The sequence below is a fragment of the Indicator indicator genome, chromosome 10 (genome assembly GCF_027791375.1).
Source record: "Indicator indicator isolate 239-I01 chromosome 10, UM_Iind_1.1, whole genome shotgun sequence".
NCBI classification, from domain to species: Eukaryota; Metazoa; Chordata; class Aves; order Piciformes; family Indicatoridae; genus Indicator; species Indicator indicator.
Genome location: NC_072019.1, coordinates 6589040 through 6604243, shown reverse-complemented (window position 1 = coordinate 6604243; position 15204 = coordinate 6589040). Strand labels below are relative to the sequence as shown.

General features: G+C 39.1%; 1 protein-coding gene across 1 annotated transcript in view; it reads right to left on the bottom strand.

Annotated features, from left to right (window-relative positions):
• The window catches only part of CDC14A (cell division cycle 14A), a 51493-nt gene that overhangs the window by 25160 nt on the left and 11129 nt on the right, over positions 1-15204 (bottom strand). The window contains exons 3-5 of the mRNA XM_054384048.1: positions 13472-13547; positions 4604-4696; positions 1875-1954 (exon numbers count right to left, since the gene is read on the bottom strand). Coding sequence (XP_054240023.1) covers positions 1875-1954; positions 4604-4696; positions 13472-13547 — 249 coding nt within the window. The remainder of the gene's footprint in view (positions 1-1874; positions 1955-4603; positions 4697-13471; positions 13548-15204) is intronic.

Genomic DNA, 15204 nt, shown 5'->3' with positions numbered 1-15204 from the left:
TTCAAGACACTAAAGATATGGAAGGAATGCAAGCTTTCTCACAGCACAAATCTGTTTATTTACCATATAAGCTTGATGACAAGCAGACGCATTACCTAAAGCAGTGCTAATGCTTCCAGCACAGCTTCATTTGCTTGAGTCTCTGTGTCATGCTGTATTTTGCAGCAGAGAAGTCTCAAATGTGTTGGATTGCACAGTGGGAGAAAATAATCTTGAAGGCCTTTGAGAACCAGGGAAAGAGGACTAAATTATTTCTTCCCCATTCCTAGCTACTCTAGATAGTCCCACTGCAGAGCTACTTGCACAAGTCGTTCTTAAGCTCCTTATGTTTCTATTCCAGCCTCTTCCTATGAATTCAACTGTCAAATGTCCCCTCCCTAACTATCAGACATTCCCATTTCTCATCTAGCCTCTTATCTTGTCAGAATCCTTCAGTTTATTTCCACACTCTCCTGTGCAGCTAGATCACAGAGTCTTCTTCCTCAGCAGGACAACTTATACAGGTAACAAAATCTGCTTAGGCTCTAATCCAGTGTCAAGACCTCCAGAAGAAACTTAAGTACTTATTCAGGTTCCTCAGACGGTCACAAACCTTGTCTTCAATTACAGTGGGAGGAACTTTATCTCTCTGGTTTCCATCTTGTGGGTCATCAGCATGAGAGCCATGAGGAGTTTGCCAGTGAAGACTGAGACAAAAAAGTTGTTGAGAATCTCAGCCTTCTCCTCCACTATTACTAGTTCACCACTGCTGCTCATTGGTAGGGGATCCTTTCTTTACCCTTCCTTTTCTGGTGTAAGTACCTGGAGAAGCCCTTCTTGTTTTTCTTTATATCCCTTGCCAAGCTCACTTCCAGCTGTGCCTTGGCCTTCCTTACCTCATCTCCACACAACTGGGCAACAACATCCAGTTCTTCTCCTGCTTTGGAGAGCTATTGATGACCAGGTCAATATATAAACTCTCTACCAATAAAAAGTATCACTGATGGGATACCTTTTTGATAAAAGGTGTTTGATGGTTTAAGATTTGTAATCAAACTGGTCTTTAGATACAAATCTACCATCCCAACAAGTCTCTACTTTATCTGGCTCCGGCAGAAGCTATGAGAAGAGTGACAATCTCATCTTTCACCGAGGGGTTGTGGGATCAGATGAACTTGATACAAGGTAGGTCTGCATTTAAAAATGCATTGCCTGACTCCCCTAAAAACAAGATATTGACCTCATTGCATTTGCCTTTTATGGCCAGCATTTGCATAAGAATAGCATGAGGTATTGTTATTCATCAAGCACAAGGGCATTTCACTTGGAAGTCTCTTTATTAGATAGGCATGATAGTTAAAACTCCTCAGATTCAAATCTCAGTACGACCTTAGAACAGAGAATAAAGACAGATTGATAGAAATTATCTATGATTCACTGAAAATAAAGTCAAAAGCAATTTAGTAACTTGAATATCAATACTTGTTCTGTAAAACAGAGAAAATATATCAGCATAAAACTCCTTTCATTCATATAAGTCTAGCTGATTAGGTACTATGTAATTTAACATATTTTAATTACTTAAAATACTAAAACACAATGAAGAAAAGTTTTAACTGCTAAATGACAAACCTGCTAAGAACTATTTTTAAAACCTGACAGCTTGCTAGACTGAGTCTTACTTAAAACTTAAATCAATGTAAAGGGCTTTATTATTCCAACACAGAGCAAATAATCTCACTAGAAATAGTATTTTTTTTTCCTGGAGATCAGTCATTTTGATATAATGTCTGTATCGCACACAAAACCCTTTTCTGGGAAGATATTCTGAAAACCCGGTATTTAACAAATTCCAAAACAAAAATGCGTTAGGCGCATTTTTCATGTTCACATACCTAAATGGAAGATATGGTGGATTAGATCCAGACAGAAGTGTTCTGTAAGCTTCTTCTGGTGTCTTCTTCAAGTATATCACCTAAAAGTGATGGAGGGAGAGCGAAAGGAAGGAAAAAAAAAATAAAATTCAGCTTTGAGCCTGAAAAGTCATTAACAACATGTAAACTTTCCCCACAACAAACTCCCAAGAATATATATGTAAAGGCCAGAAAAGACATACCAACACAATCTAAAAGATTCACAAATCAACACAAGCCAACAGAAACTGAGATTTCTTTTGTTATTCTCCTCCTTAAAAAAATTACAAAAAGCCCAAAACACATAAAAGCCTTTACGACAGCTGAAACCCACATCCATACTAGGAGTTCTCTGTCCAACTTCAAATGAGTACAACTATTATCACAATCACTGAGAAAGGAAACCTTTATGCCCTGCAGCTCAAGGAAGATTTTCCAACACAAATTTGTTTTAATTCCTAATTGCCAGTATCAAACTACTAATTAAAAAAAATATCCAATTCAACAAGCTGAACCTGTTATTATGAGACCAACATATAATGTAACACCTTAAGACAAGGCTCATTCTGCTATTGCTGAACACCATCATCTGCACCGGCTTAAGCAAGAAATAACATCACATCTTGTTGCACTTCCATTCCTCTGTGTACAGCCAAACCGGTCCCAAAAATCAATCTAACTCAGAATGTGTATTATGCAAGTGCATTATTTACAAGAAAAATATTTAGACAGGCAGAATTCATGCATACAAACATGTTTCGTAAACTAAGCCACACAATTTTCCTAGCCATTTCTCCCCAGCTCACCTTACAACCAGCACCCATATGGCTGCTTTTTAGCTCTACACACATATAACTGTTGAATATAAAGTATTCTAATCACTATTTTCCTTAACCAAGACATAAGGTTTGTTCCTTATCTAAAAGCTTTATTCAACCTTTGACCAGTCCCTGGTACCAACAGACTAGTATGAAAAGCTTACTAGCTTCAAAACATTCTCTGTGGCTTCTGGTAAGACTTCACAAAACCTAGAAGCACCCTGTTTCTGATCACTGAACAGTCTGTGCTGTAGTCTTGGCCGTTTAGGAGGAACCCTGAACTTCTCTGTAACATCAGAGAAGTCTACATCCCTCTTAATCTGAATTTTATGAAAGACATAACTTTTGCAGAAATCTTAATGGCAAGGGCAATAATTTAGCAATTGGACATGATTAACCCTAACATATTCAAAGTCCGTTGTAAAAACTGAAATTTATAAAACCTCTTTCTGAAACGCAACGTGCAAATAGGCAAGCTATTGCCAAAAAAATTTAAGACTTAACTTTTGCTTAAACTTGTGACTCTATTATTAAAATGGGTTAAGAGCTATAGGCTGTACAGTACAACATATTTAAGAAGTTGTTTAACGGAACAATCCAAGTTGCATAATCACCACTGGAAACCCATTCCTAGAACCCGATCCACTGCTTTCCATGTTTCATTTTACACTTAATATTTTAACACTAAGACAAATAAAACAAGCCTTCTCAATTAACTTTCACACCTTGGTACAGTTCATACCTATAAGGCTTTCTGGCCTTGAAAAGCTTGTATAATTGAAGAAATGACATAAAATCCAGAAGGCCTTACAGAGTACATACACTCTGTCTGAATATTTGGATATTCAAAGTGTGATAGATCAAATTGCCAATTATACACAGTTCTTTTACAGAGGAGTATGATTAGATTTCTTCAGGTCAGTAATCACCCTATCACATACACTAAGAGTGCGCATCTTCTGCATCTGAATGAATGTTTATAGGTAAACACTCAAAAAATGCATATACTATGTTGAGTGTAAAATTACTATGCCTGCAATATAAAAACCTAAGCTTCTGCAGTTAAAAACAAACATCAGATTATTAGGTGGATTGTAAACACCTTGTTAGAATAAACACTTATTTTGTGAATCTATTTGCATTAGTATCAATCACCATAGAAGGTGGTGAAGGAATTCCTGTAACACTCGCAGCTTAGGAATACACATCTATAGAAACAGAAATAGAAATTCTGGGATGACATATGTATGGAACAAATTGGAAACCTTTGTGCAAACTGTTTTCCAATCTTGTACTAAATAGAGATGAATTGGAAAGTGACTATGTGGTGTTTTCAACATGAGACAAAATAGGTTTTTTGTACTGTAACTGTATCAGTTAACAATTACTCTTGGTACATAGTATCTTCAATAATCAGAAGATACTTAAAACCTCCTCTAGTCTGACAGAGTAACAGTATCAAATGCAGATGTAGATCACTCCATGATTCTGGGTATGAAAATTTACTGAGAAATCCATCCATTAATCACTATGCCTCTGGTCTAACTTTAAGAATGGCTGTCTCCTCTCGACTATGAATCTCACTACTGCCACAGGCTAAGACAGCCAGGTTTAGAGGTTAGGTTTGCAGTTTGCCTTTTTGATATTTGTGACAGTGGGAAACATGAACGTGATCTGCCAGGCCATTCATTGCCTGTGTAGTAAATGAGCTTAAGTACCAAAATGAGGGCTTCCCTAAAATTGGTAAATCAGAATTTTCAGACAACTTTTAAGAAGAATCAAAAGACATTCTGCCTGCTTCCCTAAAGGAGCATCCCTTGAGATTAACTTTTCCACATAGCTGATATCTTGAAAAGGAAAGCTGGAAGTATCCATGTGGTAAGTAGTACTTACAGCATATGCACCTATCAAAAATGCTGCATTGGCTCGTTTCCGCTGGTCAAAACTGGTATAGTAAACTATCTTCTTTCTTGATAGGCTGAAATACTGGAGAAAAAAAAAAACAAAAACAAAACCAAGATCAGACAGCATATATACTTTAAGAAAATATTTTAAAAGTCACTTTTCCAAAACTGAAAAATAAGCCAGAAAAAAAAAATTAAAAATCTATTTGTAGAGATATTCTTAAAATTAAAGGAGAAAAATTTACCGATACCATGAACAATCTTCTTACATTGTAGATAAGAGTGCAGGGAAACAACCAGTGTACCAGGGCAGATCTCTTAGTTTGACGTGTGATAATATCCTATAAAATGCAGTTGAACCAAGACGTTCAATAAAAAATACTGGGTTTTCCCCCCCCCAATAATTGAACAATAGCTTATGAACACTGATTAAAAACATTGAAATTTTCAGACTAAAACACCTTCCTATCTGTTAAATCTTTTTAGCACATAACTCTGTGGAGAAGACAAGTCAAAAGCCGAAGCAATCCATCTTATAGGCATTTTTTTAAGTTAAACACTACTCTTCTATATATACTCCCTAAAAACGGAGTGACAGGCGTCTTCAGAAAGCTTCAACAGCAAGAATTTATTCTAAAGAAGGATTGAATGATTGCACAAGTGAAAAGCCCCCCCCAAAAGCTAGGCAGAGATAAAACTAGTAACACTTGCGATTCTTTCTTTAAAAAGGAAAGACACCTCTGTCAGAATCCTGCGGACAAAACTCCTATTGAAAACAAGACCAACAAACACCAGAAAAGAGCACTAATGACAAACTGCAGCAAAACTGCTTGAAGCCAGAGAGATAAAATTGTAACTTACAAATGGTGAGTTGGACAGCCTAGTGCGTTATTTTTAGCTTAGTGAATTGCTACACTTCCAATGTATTTTGCAACACTGTCACTCATGTTTCTCCTGACAGATTTCTACAACACAATCATTTTGGAGGAAGTCATCAACAGACATACTGGATTCTGCTTCTGAATATTTGAAGTGCATTTCTGGTTTTAAAAGCTGCACATTTCACAAACTGCATTTATGCCAGTCCTGCTCTTACCCATCTTCAGGTTTTAACTCCAATTTGACAATTCTACTAAGCTTTCTTTTCCTAATTTTGGCACTGATGACATTTGGGAATGGGAGATCAGGTAACTGCTGCAGGAGTGTGTTTTATTTATTGAAGTGCTGCCAGCTTTATTTCACTTCCACAAATCTGTAAACATCAACTCTCCTCCTAAATTTTGTTTCAAGTTTTAGGACAGCTTTAACCACAGAATCAAATTTTGCAAAAACCGAAATCGCTTATAAACTCCAGAGAAAAGTGATGCATGTATCACAGCAAACATCTAACTCCTACCCCAACTTTAATAGCAGTTCAAACTGTCCATTCCAGTCTGGTCTTACTGCCCACAACTTCCAGAGGTGTAAAGAGTGCTAGTTAATGCAACTGAGTATATCTAAACAGGACTGTGATTCCTAAGATAGCTGCTTCGTCTGAAGTCAAATAGGTTGTACCTGGAGACCAACAGCAACTTCTCCCTCAGTATATATGCAAACACCCAAAGCACAAGTAGTTATTTAATTAGCGAAGCATTCAACTACTATTGAAACTTGACAAAATTAATCTCAGTATTTTTAAGATCTCTTCTTTCTTCCCCTCCTCAATTTTTTAATTTTAGTGTTCTCTAACTGCAGTTCCACCCATGATGTGTAGGTGGGATAAGATTACAGTAGTTATGCAACAGTGACAGAACTTCAGTTATAACTTGTTGACTTAAAAGTGAAGTTCTTTGCAATAGTTTACAGTTCACCTGAAACACCACCTTAAACTGCAAAAAAGCACATTCTGCTAGCTAGCCAGAAGTAAGCTCTATGTCATTTTGTACAGAAATGGTAAGAAAATTTTAGCAGTTTCACACCCCATTGGAAGATGAAATGTAACAATACACCAGTACAGCCTCTGTCAAAAGATACACCCCAGAGCAATTGCCTTTAAAGGCAATCTTTTGAACTAAAAGTAGAGATTGCATGAGAAGTGTGCACTTTTGGTTTAGGTGAGAAAAACAATTCATTTGATGTATGAAAATGTTCCAGAATGTGTTATTTTTACTGTGAAATTACATTATTTATTTTTAAGACTAGATTAGTTCTTGTTTCTTGAAGAGCTCAAAAAGAGGTTTACTTCCAGAAAAATTTGATGATAAGCTCAGAAGGGGCCATTGTGGACTAGATTGATATCTGTTTAGTAGCACCAGATAATTTGAAAGTATTTTATTTGAAGAATATGGTTTACTATACCTCCATTATTGAAGCAAGAAACGACTGCTATAGGTTTAATACATTTGGAGCAATGCAGATACTATTTTGACATACATACATACCTACTGAACGTAGGGGAAAAGTTCTTTACAATGAGGGTGGTTAAGCACTGCTTGACCAGAGAAGTGGTTGAGGCCCCATCCCTGGAGATATTAAAGGTGAGTCTTGACAGGGCTCTGGGTGACCTGGTCTAGTGGCAGATGGACCTGCTCACTACAGAGCGGGTTGGACTAGATGAGCTTTAGAGGTCCCTTCCAACCAGGGTGATTCTGTGATTCTATGATGAATTGTAATATGAACAGCAGTGAATACAAGGCTGCCAAACTGTGCAGAAAATGATGCACACACATGTATGTACACAAATAATGTATGTACACACGTGTACACAACTGCCTTGCTTGCAATTCCTGCAGTTCCATGTATATGCCCGGCAGTTTAAGTATATTAAAACAAAACAAAACCCCTCAGTAGAAACACAATTATCACACAAAAAATGTTAACCCTATAGTTCATAGCCTGCAAGAACCTTCCTTCTTCTCCTGCCTTTGATCCTTCTTACTTCCATCATTTATCTCACCCACACTTCCTCTCTAATTAACCCTGCTTTCCGAATGTATTGCATAAAGCTAAACACATAAAACACAGCAGTTGGTTTTAAGCAACTCTAATGAAAACAGACTTAGTTAAACAGAAGGGAAAAAAAAACGTTTCATAAATGAATCAGGGTTGCCTAGCGGAACATTTTGTTCCCGGAGCAGAATTTGAAGAACAAGTAGGAAGATAGCATGGTCAAGCATTTTTGCTCGCTTTTGTCTCGGCTAGTCAAGATCATCTTTATAGCAATCAGCAATCAAAACATTACTAATGAAACAAGGTCAGAAAGGTTTTCCTGTACAGCATAACCAAGACGTTAGCTCCAGTTTCCTCAGCAAACTGGTGTCCAAATAAATTCTTCAGTTCAGAACAGAACTACTTACTGTTTTGAAAATCAGTAAGCATAAAGTTACAACACTTTATTTTAACATATTGGTCTGCCACTACCACATGTCCAACTGGTAGCCTTCTCCCTCCTTGTCCCTCAAAAAGAGAGGAAAGCAGTAATCTGCCTCCACATTTAATTCCTCTCCCAAACCAGAATTATAGCCAAAAGACTTGGGGAGGAAGTTTGTGTGGTTGGTTTGTTTTAATGAGACCTTACACCCCTGTTTTTCCTTTTCCTATTCTTAGAAGTTTTGAACTTAAAAGGAATTTAAGATTTAAACTTTTATTGAGACACCCTATCCACACAAAAACTACCATGTTTTGCAACTTTTAAAAGACCTTTTCATAAGAAAAGTATATGAAGTGCATACCAAATCAGGTATGTATCAAATCATGGCAGAAGGTATCTGGGCTTAAGCACTGTGATTGGCTCAGGGTCCCAAAAGTGTTGTGGTATGGCAAGCATCCAGCAGCAAGCATCCAGGAGCAGAGGCTGACTTTCCAGAGAATGATAGTCTGCAGTGCCTTTTACTTCCTACCAGCCAACTCCTGCTGTTGGTTATGGGATGTGGTCACTCTTAATGCAATAGTATGCAAGCAGCAGGTTGCCCAACAGGACTCTTTCTCCATGTTATTCTAATCAGCACTTCCCATCTCTCAAACACTGATCATAGGTTGCCTACATGTCCCCCATTGCCACATGGGAATTATCATACTCCTGCTGTGCAGTTGTTCATTGAAGCAATGCTTTGCTAGCAGGTAAGTCACAGGTCTTACAACTTGGTGAATGACAGACATGAGAAGGTGAGGGGGAAAAAGGGTAGAATCTGTGAATTCATAATTCTCAAGCAGTGAAGCTGAGCAGCAGACTTTTATAGCTAGCACTACAGTACACATCAGATGCATGCTTCAGCCCTGGGATTTGTTTTATAAGCCTACTTGCCCACTGCAGAGAATATTTAAATTAGGAAAAAGTCTGTAGTGTGTTTTAATGGTTAGAAAAGCAAAGCTTAGGTTAGCAGGTACTGGCCCACCTCAGGGGTAGTGCCAATTAGACAGTCTGGAACCTATTCATGTGCGAGTTTCTAGACGACTCTGGTGTTACTCCAAGCTTTAGCTGTTTGATTTCAACTATGACTTTCAAATGATTGGACTATCAGGTAACTCTTGCCTATTATGCACCAGTTGGAATCAACTTATTTGGAATTAGCCTCTGGTTAAGGCAGCAGCAACAGCATTCCCACTCACCTGATTTCATGAGATTTCTCTGCCCTATTCCTGACCCTCTCTACTCTTCAGCTAGTACTGCAAATGTGTTTGTTGATGATGTTATTTTTAAAATAAAAGTTACATTAAATTAATATCACAGTTTGAGAGATCAATCCTGTAAACATCATCTACTAATTCAGTTTCAACTTGGGTCCTTTGTGTATGCTTTCTATTATAACAGATGATCTTCGTATGATACTGATTACAAGGCATTTTTCATGAACACTTTGCCTCATTCAATGCAGATGATGGTCTTGTAACAAGACTAAAGACTGCAGAAATATTCCTGTTTAATGTTGAATCATTAAGAAAACCTCAAACAACAAGTCCTGAGGTATTGATTGAGTTCTTGTATTTTCTGTGTGAAACACTGTGTACTTAGGGTATAGTCTGAAGGTGTTCTACGTCACTGTATGAAGGTACTAATCACATTATCAGTTTGAATCTGAAAAAAACAGAACTTATCTCTCCAGCTCTCATAGCCATGGTGAAAGTTGTCACGGGTTTATTAATGGTTCTTCTCTGCTCTCCTTCACAGAGCAAGTATCCTCTAGAGGTTTTAATAACTCAAATATAAGAAGACTGGAAACTGGCCAATGTGACACCCATCTACAAGAAGGGACAGACAGAAGAACCTGGGAACTACAGGCCTGTCAGCCTGACCTCAGTGCCAGGAAAATCATGGAGCAGATTGTCTTGGGGGCAATCACTGCACACCTGAAGGATGGCCAAGGAATCAGGCCCAGCCAACATGGATTTAGGAAGGGCAGGTCCTGCCTCACCAACCTGATCTCCTTCTATGATCTGGTGACCAGCCTGGTGGACGTAGGAAAGGCTGTGGATGTAGTCTACCTGGACTTCAGCAAGGCCTTTGACACTGTCCCCCACAGCAAACTCCTGGCCAAGCTGTCAGCCCATGGCTTGGACAGCAGCACTGTGTGCTGGGTTAGGAACTGGCTGGAGGGCAGAGCCCAGAGAGTGGTGGTGAATGGTGCCACATCCAGCTGGCAGCCTGTCACTAGTGGTGTCCCCCAGGGATCAGTGCTGGGCCCCATCCTGTTCAATATCTTTATTGATGATCTGGATGAGGGGATTGAGTCCATCATCAGTAAATTTGCAGATGACACCAAGCTGGGAGCAGGTGTTGATCTGTTAGAAGGTAGAAGGGTTCTGCAGAGGGACCTTGACAGGCTGGACAGATGGGCAGAGTCCAGCAGGATGGCATTCAACAAATCCAAGTGCCAGGTGCTGCACTTTGGCCACAACAACCCCATGCAGAGCTACAGGCTGGGGTCAGAGTGGCTGGAGAGCAGCCAGGCAGAAAGGGACCTGGGGGTACTGGTTGACAGCAGCTGAACACGAGCCAGCAGTGTGCCCAGGTGGCCAAGAGAGCCAATGGCATCCTGGCCTGCATCAGGCATAGTGTGGCCAGCAGGAGCAGGGAGGTCATTGTACCCCTGTACACAGCACTGGTTAGGCCACACCTTGAGTGTGTCCAGTTCTGGGCCCCTCAGTTTAGGAAAGATGTTGAATTGCTGGAGCATGTCCAGAGAAGGGCAACGAGGCTGGTGAGAGGCCTTGAGCACAAGCCCTATGAGGAGAGGCTGAGGGAGCTGGGACTGTTTAGCCTGGAGAAGAGGAGGCTCAGGGAGGCCTCATTGCTGTCTACAACTACCTGAAGGGAGGTTGTAGCCAGGAGGGGTTTGGTCTCTTCTCCCAGGCAACCAGCAGCAGAACAAGAGGACACAGTCTCAAGCTGCGCCAGGGGAGGTTTAGGCTGGAGGTGAGGAGAAAGTTCTTCACAGAGAGAGTGGTTGGCCATTGGAATGTGCTGCCCAGGGAGGTGGTGGGGTCACCATCCCTGGAGGTGTTCAAGGGGGGATTGGACGTGGCACTTGGTGCCATGGTTTAGATAGTCATGAGGTGTAGGGTGACAGGTTGGACTCGATCTTTGAAGTCTCTTCCATCCTTCTTGATTCTATGATTCTATAAGGTCACAAACAACAGAATTATGTTTAAACATAAAAAGATAGGGAAGAAAAAAAAATTCCTTGTGAGTGAACATGATTGGTCATGTGTTTGAATGGAAAATAGGGCATTAAGATAATGTATTTATAAGCTCTGGTTAGCGTTAGCACAGAAATAGCAAATAAAACGTTATCCCAATATGAACATAGGCATTAAAACCCAAAAATACTAGAGTTTGATTTTAGTTATAACTAAGTTTCTGCATGAAGAAGCAATGTAAATTTTCACTAGAAGTATTTTTTAGCAAAAAGGTTACAGCAACTCTACAAACCCTTTGATGTGCAGACCTCTTAAGGCTGTCTGACTTTAAGTCAGCATGCTCCTGGAAGCAGCAGATGTAAGTCAACCTGCCTAATGGTTTCATTTGTGCAGCAAACATGAATCCCAATATATAATGCCAGTTTCTGTTCTGTTTCATTTCTAGTAGTTGATAAATTTTCTATATATACACTGCAAATTACTTTTTCCACATGACCAGGTTAAATCTGCACAGCTATGGGCTCAGTGTACTGGGTCTGGGTGGGAGAGAGTTCAGCTTTCTCTATAGCAGCCTGCATTATGCTATGTTTTAGATTTGTGACTAAAACTGTGTTGCTAATGCACTACTGTTTCAGCTATTGCCAAACTGCTTGCACAGCACCAAGGTCTCCTGTTTCTCACTTTGTCCCCACAGCAAGCAGGCTGATCTGGGCAAGATGCTGGAAGGGCACAATGATGGGAGGGCACACAGCCAGGACAGCTGACTACAAGGATATTCCATACCATAGAATACCAACATTCAGCAGTAAAACTGAGGAGTAGTCTTTCTAAATTACAAGTTTCTCAGAGACTAACCACACATTGGTCTGCTGGTGGGAAGTGGTGAATGCATTTATACCACTTGTTTTATTACTCCTATCCCATCTTTTCTAATTCCTCCACTTCAACTGTCTTTATTTCAACTCAGAAATTTTTCTTAATTTTGCTCTTCTGAACCTCTTTCCCAGTCCCAAACTGGGGTTGGGACAGGAGTGAGTCTCCTACCCAGCATTCAGGAAGGTCACTGGAAAGAGTTCCCTGCACTTCAATGGACTACAGAAAGGCTGGAGAGGGACTTTTCATAAGGGTGTCTAGCACTAGGCCAAGGGGGAATGGTTTGAAGCTGAGAGAAAGGAGGTTTAGACTGGATCTTAGAAAGAAGTTCTTCAGTATGAGAGTGGTGAGACTCTGGAACAGGCTGCCCAGGGAGGTTGTGGATGCCTCTTCCCTAGGGGTTTTCAAGACCAGGTTGGATGAGGCCTTGAGCAGCTGAGTCTAATTGAGAGGTGGGGATGTTGGAGAAGATGATCTCTGAGGTCCCTTCCAACCTAAGCCATTTTGTGATTCTGAGTGAGCACCTGCCAGGCGTTCGGTTTCTGGCTAACATAATCCCATATCAAGGTTGTGATTTATGACAGGACAGTGGTGTTAGAACAAAATTCAATTGCGGTGATCTTCAGAATTAACTGCTATGCTTTCAGATTCTAGACAACTTCATAAAGAAAGGACCAACATTGTGCAGTCAATAGGAAAAACCACCATGGTATCCAAAGATGCCAAAAATTTTCCTCACTAATGAAGAGTGACTCAAAATTGCCTTGAACTGTTATATGGAAACTTGAACTCTTATATGGAAACAAGAAAATTAGAATGCTTTGACAAATTAATTGATAAGGAGTGATAATTCTGCAAGTAAGGCAGAAAAAGGAATCATTTTTATATATGGAAAAACATATTCCCATAATATTTATTAAAAGCAACAATTAAATGGAATGAGATTTAAAAGCTTTTAACTTTTCCGCTGAACAAGATTTAGCTTAAATAGTGTGATTTCAGGGCCCAGGTTTTGCTTGTGTTCATGGGTGTGGGGTTTTGGTTGGTTCTTTTTTCAGTTACCATACAGCCATATATACATCATCTGCAAACCCATGAAATATCTAACTGTTTTTTTTGTTAATAATGTCTTTAAACTATAAGGCTATGAAAAAAGGTGAACACAGCCTTTAGTTCATGCCTCACCTGCTAAACAACGAGAGCTTACTCATTCACTCCATTCTTCAGAAGAAAAAGAATTCAGAACAAAGAATAACCTTAAACCTTAGTAGTAACCATCTAGATAATGAGCACCTAACAACCACTTTCAAACTGGATACTGCATTTTAACTGAAAAAATATAGGAACATTATTTTTAAACAAAGCTTACCTTTAATTTCTTATTTAGTTTACAGCAGTATCTGTATAACATTGCCAAATTTAAAGGTCCAAAATCGCCATAGAAACTGGGAGAAAAAGAATAAAAAATTGTGTTATTTATACAAAAGAACTAAGGAAAAGTCAACATACATGGTGTTGACAGTTAAGGCTGCAGCACAGTACAAGAAATAAGTCCTTTATTCATTTAAGAGAACAACAGTAGCATTAATGTGGAAACATTTGTAGCTTTGGTCTATGATGCTCCATTATATACATACAATACATAAAGATTTTTAAAAATTTATTCCATGATATCCAGTTGGGTTTTGGCCAAAACTATTAAGTGAAGAACTTCACAACATGATCTACTCCCCTTTAAGCCATACTGATGGCATCCTAGATAAAAGTTCTACAACTGCTTAAGATAAGAATGTATCATTAGATAGAATGGAAGAGTAAGCTAAATAAAATTCATGGGTATTAAACTTTATTCATTAATGTCCTATCTTGACCTGACTGAAATTTAAGCTTTTTTCTTTTTATTCCATCATCCACTATTCCAGAGACGACATATAGACTTTAAATATAATTATGTCCCTTTGTGCCCCAAATCCTCTCACTCTAGGCTGTTCTTTCAATTTATTTCATGTCTTCTGGTTGATCTTCTAGATTCTTCTTAAACATGCTGCTTTGAAGAAGCAATCATTGCTAAGAACTAGTAACAATAGCCTGCATCGGAAAACTGTTGTACAAGAAAAGTAACAGTGCTTTTCCTAGATAATCCTTCACATAGGCACCTTTACAAGTAATAACAGCCTTTACCTATGCAATTTATAATGACACTTTCTAGAGCCTTCCCCCTCCCCACCCACTGTGTAAAATTGCTCAGAAATTCAGTTGCAAGCTCTCTCCATTTCCTTTTTGTATATAGTAGTCTGTCTTCATGCACACAGTATAAATTACACTGAGAATGGGACTATAAACTATTGTAATCTGCTTTAAGTGTTTTGATAAAAGAGACAGGTCACTTCTTGCCTACTGACAAAAAACTGGCCCTCACCATCTGAACATGTTATTTGGGAAATGACAAAAGGAAAAAGTAACTACCAGACTTCAAGGGATGAAAACTCACTCAAATCAGATGATCAGATAGGTAGAAGTACCTTTCAAGAAGAAGGCTTGTTTTTCAGGAAAACTAATTATGTTCCAGTTAAACGTAAGAAAGGCAAACATTGGGAAGACATTGCTCAGAGAGGATGAGTTACAACACAGTTGTACAAGGCTCTGAGCAACCTGCTCTTGTTGACCTTGCTTTAAGCTGGGGTTGGGGGGAGGAGGAAGTGTGTGCATGTGGTGTTTGGACTAGAAGATCTTCAGAGGTATCTTCCAAGCTTCAGATATTCTGCTATTTTAAGTGGACACAATAACACAGTACAAGCGCACTATCTTTTTGGTGCTCATAACTTCATTAACATCCTCCTCCCCACATTCTCTGAAACGAAAGAGACAAGCCCAGTGCAGAAAGAGAACACTTCATTAGTTTGATCTGTCTGGGACAAATAGTCCACCTGCTACACCAATGCTATTGTAACATCATCTACTTGACAACAGCAAATAAAAATGTAAGCGCTAAGATTCAGATCAACCCTTCAGTACAAATTATTTTGACATAATGCTTAGTTACAGAAGCTTGTTAGATGGGTCAAAGACAAAGTTGTCTAACTATTAGGACTTGTAGTTTGC